Source organism: Salmo trutta, chromosome 23 (assembly GCF_901001165.1).
Source record: "Salmo trutta chromosome 23, fSalTru1.1, whole genome shotgun sequence".
In the NCBI taxonomy this organism is placed as follows: domain Eukaryota; kingdom Metazoa; phylum Chordata; class Actinopteri; order Salmoniformes; family Salmonidae; genus Salmo; species Salmo trutta.
The window spans coordinates 17,769,222-17,790,333 of record NC_042979.1 but is presented as its reverse complement, the minus strand read 5'-3'; the positions used below and the strand labels follow the sequence as shown (position 1 = coordinate 17,790,333).

General features: G+C 41.9%; 1 protein-coding gene across 1 annotated transcript; it reads right to left on the bottom strand.

Moving 5' to 3' along the window:
- Nucleotides 1-7,396: 7,396 nt before the first annotated feature.
- LOC115159507 (zinc finger protein Gfi-1b) lies at nucleotides 7,397-13,805 on the bottom strand. The gene is made up of 7 exons (XM_029709292.1): nucleotides 13,567-13,805; nucleotides 12,825-12,931; nucleotides 12,055-12,246; nucleotides 11,634-11,863; nucleotides 11,232-11,369; nucleotides 10,211-10,376; nucleotides 7,397-8,232 (listed from the first exon to the last, which is right to left on the bottom strand). Exons 2-7 carry the CDS (start codon nucleotides 12,922-12,924, stop codon nucleotides 8,054-8,056), a joined length of 1,005 nt encoding a protein of 334 aa, XP_029565152.1. The 5' UTR covers nucleotides 12,925-12,931; nucleotides 13,567-13,805; the 3' UTR covers nucleotides 7,397-8,053.
- Nucleotides 13,806-21,112: the final 7,307 nt, after the last annotated feature.

Sequence of the window (21,112 nt, the reverse complement as noted above, 5' to 3'; positions counted from 1 at the left end):
TTTTATTTATTAGTAAATATTTTTTTTTTTAAAAGACTAGGGGAGCATTGGTGTAGTGGTGTCTGAAGAAGTGGGTATACTATAATTTTGTCAAATTTCCCAATCAACCTGCCCGGCGAAGGAAAGGCGCTCTGTTTGAAAGATTTTGTGAGAAACATTGACATACACTCTGAATTACCTAAAATGATAAATCCAATAGTGGTCTTTCACAGTCAGGCCAATCCAAGCTGTACTGTGCAAGTAGGCTAACAGTAGCCCTACTATTGAAACAGATGAATGAGGCTGCCAACAGAGTCAGAAAATCACAGGTTTCAGATTAGTTTCTTTTTTTCAGGTTTTTGCTCTCAAGTCACACTTTTTTAAATAGAAAACAACAAAATTGGATGTTCTAAGTTCTAAGTCCATAACAATGCTTAAAACGCATTACGAGACCATTTCTGAGCTCTGAGAAAAATCTAAGAATGTTTTATTTTTAAGTGCAGTTCAAATCAAAATGTATTTGTCGCATGCTTTGTAAACAACATGTTCAGACTAAAAGTGAAATGCTTACTTATGGGCCCTTCCCAAAAGTACAGAGAGAGAAAAAAATGTAATAATAGAAAAATAATAACACAAGGAATAAATACACAATGAGTAACCATAACTTGGCTATATACACAGGGTACCAGTACTGAGTTGATGTGCAGTGGGTATGAGGTAATTGAGGTAGATATGTACATATAGGTAGGGATAAAGTGACTAGGCAACAGGATAGATAATAAACAGTAACAGCAGCATACAGTGCCTTCGGAAAGTATTCAGATCCCTTGACTTTTTCAAAATGTTGTTACTTTACAGCCTTATTCTAAAATTGATTAAATGTAATGTTTTTCCTCCTCAATCTACACACAATACCCCATAATGACAAAGCAAAAACTGGTTTTTAGAATTTTTTCCAAATAAATACAGTAATACCTTATTGACATAAGTATTCAGATCCTTTGCTATGAGACTCGAAATTGAGCTCTTGTTTCCATTGATCATCCTTGAGATGTTTCTACAACTTTATTGGAGTCAACCTGTGGTAAATTCAATTGATTGGACATGATTTGGAAAGGCACACACCTGTCTATATAAGGTCCCACAGTTGACAGTGCATGTCAGAGCAAAAACTAAGCCATAAAGTCGAAGGAATTGTCCGTAGAGCTCCGACACAGGATTGTGTCAAGGCACAGATCTGGGGAAGGGTACCAAAACATTTCTGCGGCATTGAAGGTCCCCAAGAACACAGTGGCCTCCATCATTCTTAAATAGAAGAAGTTTGGAACCACCAAGACTCTTCCTAGAGCTGGCTGCATGTCCAAACTGAGCAATCGGGGGAGAAGGGCCTTGGTCAGAAAGGTGACCAAGAACCCGATGGTCACTCTGACAGAGCTCCAGAGTTCCTCTGTGGAGATGGGAGAACCTTCTAGAAGGACAACCATCTCTGCAGCACTCCACCAATCAGGCCTTTATGGTAGAGTGGCCAGATGGAAGCCACTCCTCAGTAAAATGCACATGACAGTCCGCATTGGAGTTTGCCAAAAGGCACCTAATTGACTCTCAGACCATGAGAAACACAATTCTCTGGTCTGATGAAACCAAGATTGAACTCTATGGCCTGAATGCCAAGTGTCATGTCTGGAGAAAACCTAGCACCAACCCTACGGTGAAGCATGGTGGTGGCAGCATCATGCTGTGGGGATGTTTTTCAGGGGCAGGGACTGGGAGACTAGTCAGGATCGAGGGAAAGATGAACGGAGCAAAGTACAGAGAGATACTTGCTGAAAACCTGCTCCAGAGTGCTCAGGACCTCAGACTGGGGCGAAGGTTCACCTTCCAACAGGACAACAACCCTAAGCACACAGCCAAGACAATGCAGGAGTGGCTTCGGGACAAGTTGGAAGGTCCTTGAGTGGCCCAGCAAGAGCTCGGACTTGTACCCGATCGAACATCTCTGGAGAGACCTGAAAATTGCTGTGCAGCAAAGCTCTCCATCCATCCTGACAGAGCTTGAGAGGATCTGCAGAGAAGAATGGGAGAAACTCCCAAATATAGGTGTGCCAAGCTTGTAGCGTCATACCCAAGAAGACTCAATGCTGTAATCGCTACCAAAGCTTTAACCTTTATTTATCTAGGCAAGTCAGTTAAGAACAAATTCTTATTTTACAATGACGGCCTACCCCGGCCAAACCCTCCCCTAGCCCGGACGACGCTGGGCCAATTGTACTTCGGTCTATGGGACTGAGTAAATGTGATATTTCAGTTGTTTATTTTTAATACATTTGCAAACATTTAAAAAAATCTCTGTTTACTTTGTCATTATGGGGTATTGTGTGTAGATTGATGAAGGGAAAAAAAACATTTTAATACATTTTAGAATAAATCCGTAACATAACAAAATGTGGAAAAAGTCAAGGGGTCTGAATTCTTTCCGAATGCACTGTATAGTGTACATTACTGGGCCAAAAAATTTACAAATAGGCCGATAATTATTTAGGTCACAAGGGTCACCACCTTTGTGAAAGGGGAGTACATGGATGCCTTCCAAACTTTGGGGATAGTACCAGACCAGATATAATCGTCAGGTTAAAATATGGGTTAAAGATTCAACAATCAGGGGGGCAGAGAGCTGCAGCAAAAATGGATCAAGCATATCAGCCCCAGTGTATTATTATTATTATTATATATTTTTTTTACATCAATCTTAATTAAGGCATCTAGCACACCAGAGATAGTAAATTGAGAGAAATGAAAATTAAGTTTCACTAGAAGTTGATGGGTTAACCGTTGAGTCAGCTAGAGGCTGGCAGAGGGAAGAGCTGTCAATTGACTGACCAGGGTCAACTACACCATCTCTCAAATAAAAAGACTGCAGAGATAAAAAATATTATTAAAAGTGTCACTTATCCCATTCTTCTCAGTTATGATGCCAGATTCAGACAGGACTTGCTTAGGCAGGGAAGAAGCAGAATTTAGTGACAGACATTTCTGTTTACTTTTTTTAATTCCCACTTCTGTGCCTTTAGGGCATTATATAAGCTAATATGGTGTGACTCAAGATAAACAGGATATGTTTTCCATCGGCTTCTTGTTTTTTTGTAGCCTTGATGATGGCTGGTGTCCCTCGGAAAGGCAGTTTTTTGTTTTGACCTCCTGTTTCAGTTGAACCACTTTATATTCATTCCAACGCAGTCAAAGTGTATGTTACAAATAACTACATTTCCCACCATCCCTGAAATGGAGAGGATGTTGGTGTGACAGCTGTTTGAATAAGAATCCTAGTGCCATGCTTTTCTAGAGGAGAGTCAGATAAGGCGTTTGTGCTTCCTGCGTCGGGCCATATTATGAAGTTCTGTGCTTTGTGGGAGATGATGAGGCAGCGGAATAGGGCATGCTGGGAGTGACAATCTGTCGTGTGGTGTGGTGGAGCTGGGGTGTCACACACAGTGGGATCTAGCAACTCTCTGTCTCTGGGTGCGTGCTGCCGAGCCCTGTGTCTCACAGATTACGCCTGTGTTGGGTGCTATCTCTGTCAAGGGACTGTTCACTCCTCCCTGTCTTGCCTCTGGCGTGTTCCGACTGTTACAGTGTGGGGCAGCCATGATAAGACTATCACACACCTACCACGCCCGGCTTGCCCTTCAATGCCTGCTGCATGGCCCCAGATTTCACCCTCTCTTTCCTCCTCTTTCTCGCTCTCGTTTTCATTTTCACTCTCTTTCTTGTTGATCCTGCGCAGTCATTCTCACTCCTTTTCATCTTTTCTCCCTTCTCTCTCTCTCTCCCTCTCTCCCTCTCTCTCAATGCATCATGTACAGTCAGAAACCCATGTCTAGCAGCTGACTGTGTGGCGGTTGGAGAGACAACGCCATATTTGGATGACAAAGTGCCTCAGAGCTGTGGCTATGGTGGCTGCTGTCACTATTTTCATTCTGATCCACCACACTCTTCCGCCTGCTAACTGTCAATCAACTGGTATCACCACCCTGTCACTCTTATACATGACCAGAGACCTACTTCCTGTGTCCAGGCAAAATTAAGAAAGCAGTTTCACTTCTCCTTTAGTTCACTGGTCTAATAGCATTGAGATTCAAGGCTAAACATGTAAAGGCCAAACTAAAGGAAGATATGAATGTAATATTAGCAAAAGTAGACAACATCCAGCTTCAAGCCTCGTCAATGTTTTTCCTCTTCAGCATTCCCAGCTGGGTCCTGGAGAAGAGCATGGCTTTACCTCCAATTGGATGCTTTACACAAACAAATAATCCACTCCCTGGATTTAAATACTGATTGTCCTTTATCTTGTCTTCTTCGGTAATCTGTGTGTGTTAGGCTCGGCCTGGTCACACCACTCCCTCTCTATGTCTCTAGCTCTATTTCCTACCATCCAGCTCCTGCGTCTGATGTCATAAACATGGATGAAAGGCACTTTCCTTTAGCTGATTGAGAGTGGGGAAGTTCATATAGTTTGAGACGTGTAATTTAAAAGAAAAATGATGGAGTCAATTCATACTTTCTATGGGCTTGTTTATGTCAAGCATTGCTAACTGTATATGATATTAAGATATGGCTGCACATGGATGTAATGGCTTCCATTGATTGAGACTTAGTAAATACTCAGTGTCTGCTAACTTAAGTGTCCTCAGTGGAGGGTTCCCATAAAATAGACCAGCCCATGGGAGACATCCGCTCTTCAGTATGTCTCCCCTAACATTTAGCCTCAGGTTGAAACACACTTTACCAGAGCACAGACCAGGGATATTTTGCATACTTATTTGCAAGTCAAATTCAACTCTGTGCCCCATCTTTTGGCCTCTCTATCTACGTGTGTGTGTGTGTGTGTGTGTGTGTGTGTGTGTGTGTGTGGGGGGGGGGGGGGGGGGGGGGGGGGGGGGGGGCTTGAGTTTGGTGTGGTTAGGTTTGAGACTGTGTGCAGATGATTGTTTTCCTGCATTACATGTTCTTGGCTGGGTAGAACAGATTTAGACTTTTTTTTCTTTATTTCTGTTAATGTGTTGAGTCGGTTTCTGTTATCTGATTCCTCCATAAGCTCGCTGGCAAGGCAGCGGACATTGGCCTTTAGACTAAATAGTGCTGCACAATTGCTTTGTTGACTTCACCTTTTGTTTCATTATCTGATAGTTTTAACATACATTTTACTTTTTATTAGCCTTTTTTATTTTCTGTGGATGCATCAAGTTCAAATGAGGGATAAAATAATTTGTCTTGATTTAGTTTAAGATTTTTGTTGAGCTGGAAGTGTTTAAACATTTTCAGATTTGAGCTAAACTTTGAGTGGACAGTTTAACATTGAAGTTCCATCAGAAACGTATAGTTTAGTACTTTGCAGGATTAGGATACCACGGTGCCTTAGGGCACAGGAGATGCAAATAAAGAGGGGGAGGCAACAGACAGACAGAGAGAGAGAGAGAGAGAGAGAGAATCCCAGTCAAAGGTACCTGAGAAAGAAAAGGAGATAATAGAACCATCAAATACTGAATATATAATTATTATTGAGAAGTTACTATATTGTGTTGTTTTAAAACCCTGCATTTTGTTGTACTTAATGATAAAAAGCACACATTCACACACCTGTATGTGAATGTTAAAAAGGGAAGTGCAGCTCAGGTGCGTGTGTGGACCTAGTCCCCAAATATCCCCCTTTTTTACCCCCAGGCTACAGTCTGGGTCACGCCCCTCCTCTGCAGGACACATGTCCTGTTTGTTTAGGCCCGCCCGTCCTGCTCCTATCTCTGCCATTGGCTACCTGTGGAGGATTTTGATTTGCTCTGTATCCTCACACCAGGATGCAGCCCTAACTGTTCCTCCTGAGCACAACGGACCCCGTTGCCTAGGTAATATAAATACTAATTTGCATGGCACCACAGATTTGTTTACCAACTGTACCAGACAGTGGACAGGCTGCCTGTTTCATTCCGCGTCAAGACACTGATTTCTGTGACAACTCCGCAACATAAACTCATACTGCTGTTGTGACCATGTCCATGTGTATGTGTGTTGTATTTCTTACCTTCAGTAAGTATTCTTCATCACCTGAAATATATTTTTTGGTAATTCTTCTGTGTATGGTTGTGTGGTTGTTAAACTCAGGTTTAAATGTGTTTTTGAGGCATAGCGACCTGAAAACTCTTATAATGGGATACAGCATACAGTGGGACTTGAATACATATTAGTAATCCTTGGCCAGCTACTTCTATAGTATAAGACATATTTAACTAAGCAATGATCTGATTTGCCTGTAACAGCTTAAATGGCCTAACTGGATCTGGTGTTTGAGGAAGGTGGTGTCTTCATGAGAAGTGCAATGTGTTTGTCAAAGCAAACCCGTCAGAATGGATGGGTGTGGTACGGTATGGGTAGAGGGTGTTTGAGTACTCTATCCTCTGTCTGTCTGTTGTTATACAGTATATCCCAAATCACAACACAGAGGGAATATTCTTCTTCACACTTGAAGACCAACAGTGTGACTGACTACAGATTAAAATGAATGTGCAGACCTTTGCTTACGGGTGTGAAGAACATGCATCATACATGAGGAAGGCCTAAGCAGTTTGTACATTAGTGACTGAGATTTTGGAAGAATTGGAGGGATTGATCAAGAATGAGGAAAAACAAATTAATTTCCTCCCTCTCCTCTCTTTAGTGAGCATGGTGGCATGCATGGGAAGTCCATTACTTTGGCTGTGTGACATTTGAGAACCTGGTGGACTTGAGATTTGCATGTTGTTCCAGGTATAGATTTGAATGAAGCCTTACTCTATCTCTCACTGTTCATACTAGAGATTTCTGCCCCAGGCAACATGAGCTCTTCCTTGCAAAGGACTGCTACAGAGCCAGTTGGAAGACTGTCTACATGAAACCTGCCCTATGGCAAAACGGTTACACATAAAGACTAGGCTTACAGATGTAGGATCTTAATTTGATCCAGTTTGCTATACAGTAGGAAACTAATCCTGCAGCAACAGGAGATGTGAATTAATCTGTCGATTATAATAAATGGCCATTTTTTGTAGAGGCTGATACATTTTTCATTAGGGCAAATCAACTCTGACACTTATAAGTGGAAATAATGAACTTTAGAATCTTTTTTAAACCCTGAATACACTACAAGTTTTCATTTCTTGCTATGCAGGGAAATTCTCAGCAACAAAAGAGTGATCAAATTAAGATCCTACATCTGTACCATGAGCCATCTCATCTTACTAAGCTAACACAATGCGTGTTTTTTACCGTTTGCCAGTTTTTTTCTTCTTCAGAATGTTTGTCTATTTGTCACATGAGATTGAATGTATGATTGTTAAATATGGGCGGAGCGTGAGTTTTCTTTTCTCCACAGCTCGCAATGATGACAAGGTTTATAATAACATCTCACAGTTTATTTGGAGAGCATTTGTTCATTCATACATACCATTGCTTCATTTTATTTGACATAAGATTAATTTATAAATATGAATGGCACACATACTGTTTGTGAACATATAAAGCTTTTTCTTAAATACATTATGCAACAAAATCATGAGACCTCTCTCTCTTCACATTTGACTTCAAAGGCCTCTGTGATAAGTCTACAACATCATAATGCACCCAAAGGATGCATATCAGTTGAACTCCATTTTATTCCAAAGGACTGTTCCTCTAGTCTGGCTGACACCAGCTTTCAAAGTCCTCTTCCTCGTTGTGTAGTCACGTGGGTCGTGTCAGTCAGGCTACTGTTTCTCCTTAAGTGATAGCAAATACTTAAGTACCTTCATAATTTGCATTGTCTTATTTCTACTTGTTAGCTGCCAGCTCTGATTTACTTAAAAATGCATTTTCACAAGAAGGATAATATTCAATACTATACATGTACAATTCTTGTGTCCTTAGGGGCCATTTTTGTGTCGTGATGCCAAGATGCCTACCACTAAGGGACATCATGTTTGGTCTTTCTTTTTCATTCTTTAGTATATTGCGTTGCTAAGGGCATAAGGCACGTTTTCCTCCTCTTCTCCATCCATTGTTTTCAACCGCTTCACTTCAGGCCATGTTGGCTCTCATGGTGTCTGCGGAGGTCCACCTTGCGTTGGAAGCCCTTGGCACAGATCTCACAGCCGAAGGGCTTGAAGCCTGTGTGTTTACGACTGTGTGTGATGAGGTTAGAGCTCTGGCTGAATGCCTTGCCACACACCTGGCATTTGTGGGGCTTCTCACCTAAATAGGCACATACAAAGACATGTTTAAACTGTGGCATCAAATCAATCAGAATCAAATATCACAGTTTCATTTTGTATTAAATGCCCCTACATGTGAGCGATATTTTGCATTCCCCATCTAGTATAAAAACAGATAACATGTAACGCATGAGGTATAGTATATAAACTCAGCAAAAAAAATCCCTTTTTCAGGACCCTGTTGTTCAAAGATAATTCGTAAAAATCAAAACAACTTTACTGATCTTCATTGTAAAGGGTTTAAACACTGTTTCTCATGCTTGTTCAATGAACCATAAACAATTAATGAACATGCACCTGTGGAATGGTCGTTAAGACACTAACAGCTTACAGACGGTAGGCAGTTAAGGTCACAGTTATGAAAACTTAGGACACTAAAGAGGCCTTTCTACTGACTCTGAAAAATACCAAAAGAAAGATGCCCAGGGTCCCTGCTCATCTGCATGAACATGCCTTAGGCATGCTGCAAGGAGGCATGAGGACTGCAGATGTGGCCAGGGCAATAAATTGCAATGTCCGTACTGTGAGACACCTACGACAGCGCCACGGGGAGACAGGACGGACAGCTGATCGTCCTCGCAGTGGCAGACCACGTGTAACAACACCTGCACAGGATCGGTACATCCGAACATCACACCTGCGGGACAGGTACAGGATGGCAACAACAACTGCCCGAGTTACATCAGGAACGCACAATCCCTCCATCAGTGCTCAGACTGTCCACAATAGGCTGAGAGAGGCTGGACTGAGGGCTTGTAGGCCTGTTGTAAGGCAGGTGAGGTGATGTCTGGTGAGGACCACCAGACATCACCGACAACAACGTCGCCTATGGGCACAAACCCACCGTCGCTGGACCAAACAGGACTGGCAAAAAGTGCTCTTCACTGACGAGTCAGGGTTTTGTCTCACCAGGGGTGATGGTTGGATTCACATTAATCGTCAAAGGAATGTGCGTTACACCGAGGCCTGTACTCTGGAGCGGGATCGATTTGGAGGTGGAGGGTCCGTCATGGTCTAGGGTGGTGTGTCACATCATCATCGGACTGAGCTTGTTGTCATTGCAGGCAATCTCAACGCTGTGCGTTAGAGGGAAGACATCCTCTTCCCTCATGTGGTAACCTTCCTGCAGGCTCATCTTGACATGACCCTCCAGCATGACAATCCCACCAGCCATACTGCTCGTTCTGTGTGTGATTTCCTGCAAGACAGGAATGTCAGTGTTCTGCCATGGCCAGCGAAGAGCCTGGATCTCAATCCCATTGAGCACGTCTGGGACCTGTTGGATCGGAGGATGAGGGCTAGGGCCATTCCCCCCAGAAATGTCCGGGAACTTGCAGGTGCCTTGGTGGAAGAGTGGGTAAGGAGGAGGAGTTGCACTGCAGTACATAATACAGCTGGTGGCCACACAAGATACTGACTGTTACTTTTGATTTTGACCCCCCTTTGTTCAGGGACACATTATTCAATTTCTGTTAGTCACATGTCTGTGGAACTTGTTCAGTTTATGTCTTAGTTGTTGAATCTTGTTATGTTCATACAAATATTTACACATGTTAAGTTGACAGTTAGAGGATATTTCTTTTTTTGCTGAGTTTATGGGCTGTAGAGCTGAAGTCAGTATCAATGACTGGGAGGAAAGAATCGTGCCATTGTTCAGATTTGTCGAACATTCATTTGAGACATATTCTGCCTGCACAGAGTTCCTTTCACAGAGGCCTCGGCAAAGTAGGATAACCAGATATGCAAATCAGATGGACATTTGTTTAAGTTTCTTTTTTTTGATTTATCAGTAGTTATTACTCTTGGAAACAATTCATGTTAACAGCACCTAGAAAGCAGAGAACTATAGAGTGAGGCAATCGCTAAAGTTGTCTTTTAGTTTTCTGAGAAATTACAATACACTCATAAGTAATTGGATCCCTAACTTTGGTGCTATGTGGATGCTCTTCTCTCCTCACCTGTGTGGATGTAGGTGTGTTTCTTCATGTCTGACTTCTGGTGGAATCTCTTTCCACAGTATTGACAGGGGTAGGGCCTGGTGTCTGAGTGGATGAGTAGATGGGTGGAGAGGGTGGAGGAGCGCTTAAACGTCTTTCCACACATCTTGCATTCAAAACTTCTTTCCTTTGTTTAAAGAAACAGGTACAGATGTAGGATCTTAATTTGAGCCAGTTTGTTACAGCAGGAAAATAATCCTGCAGCAACAGGAAATGAGAATTATTATGTGGATCATTTTTAATGGATATTTGTTGTAGGGGTTGATACATTTTCTTATGGCAAATCATGTCTGACATTTTTAAGTGGAAATTACAAACTTTAGATATCTTTTTAAACATGTTTTACAAATGTTTCTCCCCAATTTCGTGATATCCAATTGACAGTTACAGTCTTGTCCCATCGCTGCACCTCCCATACGGACTCGGGAGAGGCGAAGGTCGAGAGCCATGCGTGCTTCAAAACATGACCCTGCCAAGCCGCACTGCTCACTTAACCCGGAACCCAGCGGCACCAATGTGTAGCAGGAAACACCGTACAACGGGCAGCCGTATCAGCGTGCATGCGCCCGGCCCACCACAGGAGTCGCTAGAGCGCGATGGGACAAGGACATCCCGGCCGGCCAAACCCTCCCCTAACCCAGAAGACGCTGGGCCAATTGTGCGCCGCATCATATGTCTCCCGGTCGCAGCCCGCTGCGACACAGCCTGGGATCGAACCCGGGTCTGTAGTGACGCCTCAAGCACTGCGATGCAGTGCCTTAGACTGCTGCGCCACTCGGGAAGCTAGATGCCTTCTTAAACCTTGAATACACTACAAGTTTGCATTTCCTGCTGTGCAACAAAATTGATTTTATCATCACATTTCAAATATTATAATTCTCATGAAAGTACCTTGGGCTACTTTTCCATGGAAGTACACAAAGAACATATCTGTTTGTCTGTCTTGTTTCCTTAACCATCTCCAACAGTGCATTTTGGGTACCTGTGAGTGGACGTTCATGTGTTGCTCCAGACTGACGCCGTGGCCAAAGGTTTTCCTGCAGATGCTACAGCCGAATGGTCTGGTCCCGCTGTGGGAGCGTCTGACATGAACCTCGAGACCATGAGGGGTTGAGAACACCTGCCGTGGCAGACGAGGACAGGGGAGTTATCAACCGGCTGGTCACAATGTCGATGTCAATTTAAAGACTGATGAATTTAAAAGACCTCATGATGTGATGTTTTGAATAGAGATATGTGACCACATGCGCAACTTTCCCTCTGGTGGCTTTGTGAAATCTCTGTATGCTGTGTGTTGTGGCGGTTTAATTTTGTATAGGCTCATTAGCTGTTGTCAGTGTCACAGCGTAAAGAGAAAGCTGAGACCACACTCCTGCATACGTACCTTGTCACAGGTGATGCAGTGATAAGTGTCAGAGGTGAGGGAGTAGTGTGTGCTGCAGTCTAGAGGTTGCTGTGGCTCAGGGCTGTGGCTGACTTGAGCCCCGTACAGGCTGCTGGCGTGCTGCAGGAGGTAGGTGGGGGGGCCCATCTGACGGAGGTCATAGGGCGCAGGTACAGAGTCCCAGGCATAGGAGGGTTTGTAGAAGGGAGGGAACTCTGCCATGTGAGCCTCTGAGGGTAAACAGAGTAAGATGATTGAGTCAATGAATACTTCCTCTGAAAAACCTTCTGAATCATATGTTGTCCCATTTTGGACCAATATGGTTCTACTCTTTTCTATTCTATTCCCAACTATTTTTTTGGGGGGGGGGGCATCATGTCATCCCTTCACAACATCCCAGCCCAGTTGGAGGGTCTCCCACCTGATAAGTAGTATGGTCGTGGAGCAGGGGCAACAGGCTGTCCTGTTGGCTTAGGGTTAGAGGGGACTGGGCGTTCAGGCTCCTGCTCATGTTTGATATAAGAATAGGGGTCTGGTTCAGGAGGTGAGGGCTGACCCACTGACTGAGGCCTGACTGGAGACTCTGGACTCCGTGGTTCTGAAGAGATCACACCTGTCAAGTCACAATTGCAAATAGGATTAATTGAGTGTCAACATAAAGTCCAATTATTTTGTCTGAAAATATGTACATAAATGTACATTGTAGACTGAAGGCTTAGAATCCTTCAGAATAATGTCTCTTTTGTATATCCGTGAAACCCGCCCTAGCCACTTAATTTCAATAACTCCATGAATGCAGTGACAAATCCAAGCATATTTCCCTTGCTTTTGAGGTACTTTTTCTAGTCCATCAGGTGTTGCATCTGTCCTCAACTGTAATGTATTTTCTATGATGATGTTTAGCATAACGTTATAAAAATCTGATGCTGCAACGCATCATTATGGATTCACTTTTCTCAAGTCAAATATTTCTACATTATTATTTATTTTTAGCAATAGCTTTCATTTAATCAGATAATAAAAAAATAGTAGTCTATGATGGTCAGGGAAGTGAAAAAATAACCAGGACATTGTGTCAATTGATTCATTATAAACTACAATTGATGAAATAACTGGCAAATCATTATACACGTGTCGTTATACAATTGTTAAAGTATTGATGTGTCGCCACGATAATCTTGACATTCTTACTTGTAAATTCAGGTTCCCTCGGTTCGACTTCGTCTTCATGAGAGCGGTGCACATTGTAAGATGCGCACCTCTTGTTTTTCACCAAAAAGGATCGTGGCATGACAACGCTGTTGGAAAGAAATATTATGATAAACGCTTATAGACAGCTCAAAATGTTTTAGGCTAGGCCTAACATTTTATAATGTACAGTTTATTAGTCTGTGAACTTTCAAGATTTTTAATTAGGCTGATAAAGCATATTTGATGGAGCGTTTCTGTGCGAGGGAAACAAAAATGTAATTACCATTACATAATTCTTAGACACATTGCGTCATATGTGTTAATTCAGTTAAGGTAGGTTGTTTAACTGTAGGTTAACACTCATGTTTTAAATGTAAATATTTGAAACATAAAATAGCCAAATACATTCACACTTGTCCACTCATTCATTTCCATAATATGCTGTGAAGTCCAATGATCTATCAGTAGGTATTTTTCAGTTATCGTTTGAACTATGTATGTATCTTGAAATATAATGCTGTAAAATACAGAACTTTAAAAAAGTTTCGTTCCAAAAGCATATGATAGGCTAATTACGTTTAAAGCATTACTGACTTGGATAAGTTAATTGTAAAATGCATTAATTCCATTATAGCCTACATGAATCCGTTTTCATTTTCATTCTAAGAATTATCAAAACTTCTAATAATAGGCTGCAGGGAATATTCATTATAATATTATGCACCTGCTGTAGTCTACTTACCGTTTGTTTATAAGAAGTAGGGAGGATAGTGCTCTTATTATATAGGCTAGGTTAATTATTTCCCAGTCTTAAAACATCATCCAATCAGTCGAAGAATAAATATTTCCTAAAATCCTTTCGCAAAAGTCCGAATCCAAACCACTGTAAGACATCACACTTGCTGCTCTTTCTTTTGCTCCCCTCCCTGATTTTCAATCAGATAATATTGTGGAGGAATCTGACTGTGGTTTCAACCAATGAGAGAGCCAACTCGCAGGTGAAATTTGCGTAGAAAAACATTGGGCCCTGGACACAGTCCCTCGAACTGTTACAAACGATTTCAAGTTTCAAACAGTTCACAAATAAATTGAAATAATTTTAGAACATCATGTCATCCTCATGATTGTATTTTGTTTGGCCACATATAGGGCTAATGGTTTTCAAATTGTTTCAAATTAGTGACAGAATATTTTACAAACTTTAATATGGATTAGAGAAACAAAAATAAATCAAATCCAAATGTTTCACTCCTTAGCCTACAATTTGCAATATTTGATTTACAAGATTTACAGTAGTAGTTTCATTCTCACTGTTGTGTAAATGAAATTGCCAATACATCTTGGGAGGCTAAGATTTAAATAAGCAAAACTGGGCCCCAGCACCTCCATAGATACACACACCAAACCAGTCTCCTGCGATTATTCATGTTTACACAGTCTTGTTTGCACTGTACTGTATTTTGTGTATAGCTGTTCATCAGTTAGCCTACCGACATAGAAACAAATCTATCTAAACTCTGTCATAACTTTTGTCAGTTGGTCTACTCTATCCAAACTGTCATAAAGAAGGCTATTTCACTTGAGGGCAGGGATACTCTTAACGAAAATATTATTTTGAAAAATATAATACAATAAAGTATAGATATATAAATATATGTGTTACAATAACAGTATGTATAAAACAATAAACGGCACATTTGTAAGCTACACTAATTATATCTTGCCAAGACAAGAATTCCTTTTCAGTGCATGAACTCACGATGTCATGAAGTGCAGAGGCATACTTGCGACATCATGTGGCTGTTTTACGTCAATATATTATTCTCATGCGGGCGTCTCGACGACTCTAGAGCAGGAGTCAGGGGCGAAAATCTGATATCAACTTTGGAGGGGACAATTACATGAAATTTTCTCAAGAGCAATTCCTGAGGGGGACACCAAAAGTAGTGCTGTAACACATAGTCTACGTTGTAATATGGTAAATGTATATTGAGGAACCAAAGAAATAAGGTGTTTGCCGTACTCCTAACTACCTGTACCCAAAACTACACAACTAATCACAACAGCAATACCATTGCCTTTAACAAATCTTAGTTCAGTCACCAGTTTAAGTTGAGAGTGGGGGTATCCATGGCATTTTCCAATTATGTTCCTATTTTACAAGTAAAAAAAAATTGAGAACCTTTCATAATGTTGCCAAGCAAAGACTCAACAAACTTACCTGAGACTCCCTGTCTCTGCCAGTCTGTCCCTGCATATCTGTCCCCAACTCTGCTGTCTGTGTGCCATCTGTTGCCTGCTCTGCCTAATGACATCATTGTGAAACATTTCCATTAGAATTTCATTTCTTTCTTATGAACATTTTATCAACTAGTCTTTGAGATATTAGGCTACTAGGGTTCTTACTATGCGTTTTGGTGTATTGAAAAATACTCTGATGTCCGTCTTTTATTTTTCTGCCATTTTTCTACCTGGCTGGCTGGCTGGCTACACACACAGTGTGTAGGTTATTTACAGTAGGAGATGGGCTTCTATCATCTTCAATCATTCTATTTGGGCTTCGATCTAAAAGGTAGCTAGCAAATGTGAAACGGATTAAAATGACAAGAGTTGACAGCTGTATGAGTTCACCATTTACACAACATATGCTGCAACCTTTTGTAATTTTAATAGTTTGTTTCATATTGGCTGGCTTCCAACAATAGCTGAATTTGCAAAGCTAGCGAGCACCAATTCAGTTTCAGTGGTGTTTGCTATAATCTTTGCTACCCAAATCAAATCAAATTTATTTATATAGCCCTTCGTATATCAGCTGAAATCGCAAAGTGCTGTACAGAAACCCAGCCTAAAACCCCAAACAGCAAGCAAAGCATGTGAAAGAAGCACGGTGGCTAGGAAAAACTCCCTAGGAAAAACTCCCTAGAAAAGCCAAAAACCTAGGAAGAAACCTAGAGAGGAACCAGGCTATGAGGGGTGGCCAGTCCTCTTCTGGCTGTGCCGGGTGGATATTATAACAGAACATGGTCAAGTTGTTAAAATGTTCATAAATGACCAGCATGGTCAAATAATAATAATCATAGTAGTTGTCGAGGGTGCAACAAGCACGTCCGGTGAACAGGTCAGGGTTCCGTAGCCGCAGGCAGAACAGTTGAAACTGGAGCAGCAGCATGGCCAGGTGGACTGGGGACAGCAAGGAGTCATCATGCCAGGTAGTCCCGAGGCATGGTCCTAGGGCTTAGGTCCTCCGAGAGAAAGAAAGAAAGAGAGAAAGAGAGAATTAGAGAGAGCATATTTAAATTCACACAGGACACCGGATAAGACAAGAGAATACTCCAGATGTAACAGACTGACCCTAGCCCCCCAACACATAAACTACTGCAGCATAAATACTGGAGGCTGAGACAGGAGGGATCAGAAGACACTGTGGCCCCATCCGATGATACCCCCGGACAGGGCCAAACAGGCAGGATATAACCCCACCCACTTTGCCAAAGCACAGCCCCCACACCAATGGAGGGATGTCCACAACCACCAACTTACCGTCCGAAGACAAGGCCGAGTATAGCCCACAAAATCTCCGCCAAGGCACAACCCAAGGGGGGGCGCCAACCCGGACAGGAAGACCACGTCAGTGACTCAACCCACTCAAGTGACGCACCCCTCCCATGGACGGCATGGAAGAACACCAGTAAGTCAGTGACTCAGCCCCTGTAATAGGGTTAGAGGCAGAGAATCCCAGTGGAAAGAGGGGAACCGGCAAGGCAGAGACAGCAAGGGCGGTTCGTTGCTCCAGCCTTTCCGTTCACCTTCACACTCCTGGGCCAGACTATACTTAATCATAGGACCTACTGAAGAGATAAGTCTTCAGTAAAGACTTAAAGGTTGAGACTGAGTCTGCGTCTCTCACATGGGTAGGCAGACCATTCCATAAAAATGGAGCTCTATAGGAGAAAGCCCTACCTCCAGCCGTTTGCTTAGAAATTCTAGGGACAATTAGGAGGCCTGCGTCTTGTGACCGTAGCGTACGTGTAGGTATGTACGGCAGGACCAAATCGGAAAGATAGGTAGGAGCAAGCCCATGTAATGCTTTGTAGGTTAGCAGTAAAACCTTGAAATCAGCCCTTGCCTTAACAGGAAGCCAGTGTAGGGAGGCTAGCACTGGAGTAATATGATCAGTGTTTCCTTCATTTTGGCAGTTACCTGTAGAATGGACGGCAAGGTATCGCTTGAGTCGCAACAAAATGGAATATAACATTGCGGATAAGGTTTGTAATAACAATGTCGTGTATAACATCTAAAGACCTTCAGCACTATACTGAGAACTTTGCAGTTTCCAAAAGGACATATTTGGGTGTTTTTGGAGCCTTTGTTCATGATTTTTCAGGGCCCCCATACAGCACAGCATGGATGAGGAAGTGATTTTATGTTTGGGGTAAGTTTCTAAAAATCGTGAAATCCCAAAAAAGGTGTCTAGACTCTTCTGTAACATGCCCTGTACATCAAAAATAAAGATTTGGTTGTGAAAAGAAAACGTGTTTTTAACCAGAAATTGTGGCAAGGTGGAACAGAATTAGAGGAAACTTCACAAACTGATGTACATGTATATATACAGTCAGATGTTCTCTCAAAATATCATAATGTATCTGTATCTGAAGCTTCCTATAATTCCGTTCTACCTTGCAACAATTCCTCTAAACAGGGGTTTTGTTGTGTGTAGGTGTGGTTGTGAGAGGGAACGAGACGAAACCTCGAGGGGACCATGGCACAACGTCCCAAGAATGTTCTAAAAAGGTCCTGACATGGTCCTCAGTGACGTCCTGGGAACTAGACAAAGGTTTCCCAGAGAACGTTCCCTTGGGACATCATGCAATGCCCTAAGGACTAGTAAAATAAATAAACATCCTAAGAATGTCCTAAAAGGTCCTGACATGGTCCTCTGTGACGTTCTGGGAACTTACAGGGAACTAGACAAAGGTCCCCGAGAGAAAGTTCCCTTGGAACCATCATGTGATGTTCAAAGGACTAGTAAAAAATGAAAGTTCTAAAAACGTCCTGACAAAATTATAGGAACTAGATAAAGGTCCCCAGAGAACGTTCCCTTGGGACCGTCACGTAAAGTTCTTAGAACGTTCTCAGAACTTCCGAGTGATAATGTCTTTATCTTTAACCTAGCGATTACATCACCAAAACAGTTGCACTTGAATGATAATATTGCTAAGAAAATGCATTTTAAGACTGAGTAGCACAGCACTACAAACTAATGGTTGGCACGCCCAAAACCAAATGGCTGTCGGCGTGAACTCTAATGTGCATTTCTCTTTCGTTACTGGTGAACATTGGCCGCACCGAAGGACATAGCTGAACACATTAAATTCAATAAATTAATGTGCATTCTCATAAACCCATAAAGCGTTTCAAATGTCTGGTTATTTATATAAGGCATGTCTTTAGATTATGTGACGGGATCATAGGACAATCGTCACATTAACAATGAAGTACCTTACTGTGATTGTTTTCAATTAAAATGGTCAAAAATTAACAAAATAGCTTCTTAGCAAAGAGCATTTTCTCAAGCAAGAATTTTGCTAGGACTGTCTGGGAGTGGTCTGAGTGGGGAGGGATAACTGAAAACGAGCTGTTATTCGCAGAGAAGTTTGGAACTCCCTTTCTTATTGGTCTATTAACTTTTCAAAGATGCTCTTACACTAATATGGCATTATCATCATTTTCACAATTCAACAGTATTTTTACAACCTCATTGTGTGGAAATATAAATAAAACACAAGAAAATCAAGTTGAAGATTACACTGGGCCTTCAACAGTTCACATGTCCAAGCAGTCCACTGGTTGTTGTCAGTTCTTCTGGTGAAGGTATAGAATAGCAAGGATTTAATCTCTGATTTATCTCAACAAACACTACATGAAATCACGTGATAAGAACAAGCTTCAAAAAGACAGCATAATATTTGAAACTGTCTTTTAATTGAGTCTTGAGTCTTTAGTATGTTTAGAGGGGTGCATTTTCAAAATGGTAAAGATTATTTTGAACTGAATTATCCATTGAGTTTGCTGAGTACATATTTGTAACGGCCCTTTAATTTAGCATTTACACTGAACAAAAATATAAACGCAACCTGTAAAGTGTTGGTCCCGTGTCTCATGAGCTTCAATGAGTCGGACGGGGGGGTATATAATACAAACTCCCGACCAGGCCCAGATCCCCGTTAGGCGACGAGCTGAAATAAAAAATCCCCAAAATTTTCTATAGACACAGAAAGCTTATTTCTCCCAAATGTTGTGCACAAATTTGTTTACATCCCTATTAGGGATATTTGTCCTTTGACAAGATAATCCATCCACTTTATAGGTGTAGCATATCAATAAGCTGATTAAACAGCATGATGATTGGGCTCCCGAGTGGCGCAGGGGTCTAAGGCACTGTATTTCAGTGCTAGAGGTGTCACTACAGACACCCTGGTTCGAATCCAGGCTGTATCTCAACCGGCCGTGATTGGGAGTCCCATAGGGCGGCGCACAATTGGCCCAGCATCGTCCGGGTTTGGTCAGTGTAGGCCGTCATTGTAAATAGGAATTTGTTGGATAGTGGATAGTTAAATAAAAAGAAATAATAATATTACACAGGTGCGCCTTGTACTGGGGACAATAAAATGCCACTTTAAAATATGTTGTTTTGTCACACAACAGATGTCTAAAAATGCTTTGAGTCCATAACATAGAGAGTAGAGTAGTTGTTCTACATGAATCCATTGAGTTTGCTGGCAAAGTATTTGAAAGGGCCCTTTAATTGTGTCTCCAATATAGGATAAATGCCATTATCGCATATGCAATGTAAATAGGTTTGGAGGGGTGCATTTCCAAAATGTTAAATTAAAAATGCTTCTAGTGCATAACATAGATAGTGGAGTACTTGGAACCCTGACTTGTTCACCGGACATGCTACTTTGTCCCGGACCTGCAGTTTCGACCCTCTCTCTCTTTCGCTCTCTTTCTCTCACTCTCTGTTTTTCAGCTGTCTCAGCTTCTGAATGCTCGGCTATGAAAAGCCAACTTACATTTTCACCCTCTTTAACCACTGATTATTATTTGACCCTGCTGGTCATCTGTAAATGTTTGAACATCTTGAAGAACAATCTGGCCTTAATGACCATGTACTCTTATAATTTCCACCTGGCACCCCTCAGAGCCGGGTTCCTCTCTAGTTTTCTTCTTAGGTTCCTTATTTTCTAGGAAGTTTTTCCTAGCCACTGTGCTTCTACATCTGCATTGCTTGCTCTTTGGAGTTTTAGGCAGGGTATGTATATAGACTGTTTTTCTGACCTATTTCATGATTTCCAAATGCAATCAGAGTTATGTGCAATATCAATCACTGTAAAGGGTTGCGCAACTGGTGGCAGTGAAGTCAGACACAGGAGAGCAGAACTAGGTAATAGCCGGAGCAGTTTAATTTCAAAACCATCGGCATAAAGAAATAACCGACATGGGTACAAAACCCGACGCGCACCAGTAAACATGCGCACAAGCACTTACAACAAACAATTCCACACAAAGACATGGGGGGGAACAGAGGGCTAAATACACAACACTTAATGAGGGAAATGAGAACCAGATGTGTAGGAAAAGAAGACAAAACAAATGGAAAATGAAAAGTGGATCGACAATGGTTAGAAGACCGGTGACGCCGACCCCCGAACGCTGCCCGAACAAGGAGTGGAACCGACTTCGGTGGAAGTCGTGACAATCACTAAATAGGGACTAACCGAACTACCTCCTGGGAGGCATGTGCTTCCTACCGTTTGGGAGGCATGCAGACCCGGCGTCAGAACGATTCAGTTGGATGGGCCTTTGATTTCCATAGGCGGGCCCATTTTTCCACGCGACCTCCTATGTGTGCACGTGCTTTTTAAATGGGTATAATAGTACAAGACAATAGGCAGCTCATGAGTTTCAAGTTTGGGGATTTGATTTATCCTACCATTTCTACCATGCATGCCAGGTATGATTATTTTTATATGCACATTTTCGTGGAACAGTTTCATTTCAATAATAGGGCCTAACATTTTTGTTTCTCAAAATCATTGTCACGTGGTTAATCATACAGATCTGAAGTCAAATCTAAAGTAAAAATGCAACTATGGTGAGAGCACTAGCCTCTGCCATATGGACGCATTAATCCTCTGTGATCCATTGGCGGCTAAAGAAATGAGAGCATAGAACTCAGAGATAGCCTATAGGCCAATGCAGCAGTAGGCTCATAACTTTCATCATCA

What these genes read in the sequence shown, in the direction of transcription:
- LOC115159507 (XM_029709292.1), bottom strand. Translation starts at nt 12,924, where the DNA reads ATGCCACGATCCTTTTTGGTGAAAAACAAGAGGTGCGCATCTTACAAT. An exon ending in GAGGGAACCTGAATTTACAA is followed by an intron (nt 12,247 to 12,824) that starts GTAAGAATGTCA and finishes GTGACTTGACAG; the next exon opens with GTGTGATCTCTTCAGAACCA. An exon ending in ACACACCTACATCCACACAG is followed by an intron (nt 8,233 to 10,210) that starts GTGAGGAGAGAA and finishes GTGCCTATTTAG; the next exon opens with GTGAGAAGCCCCACAAATGC.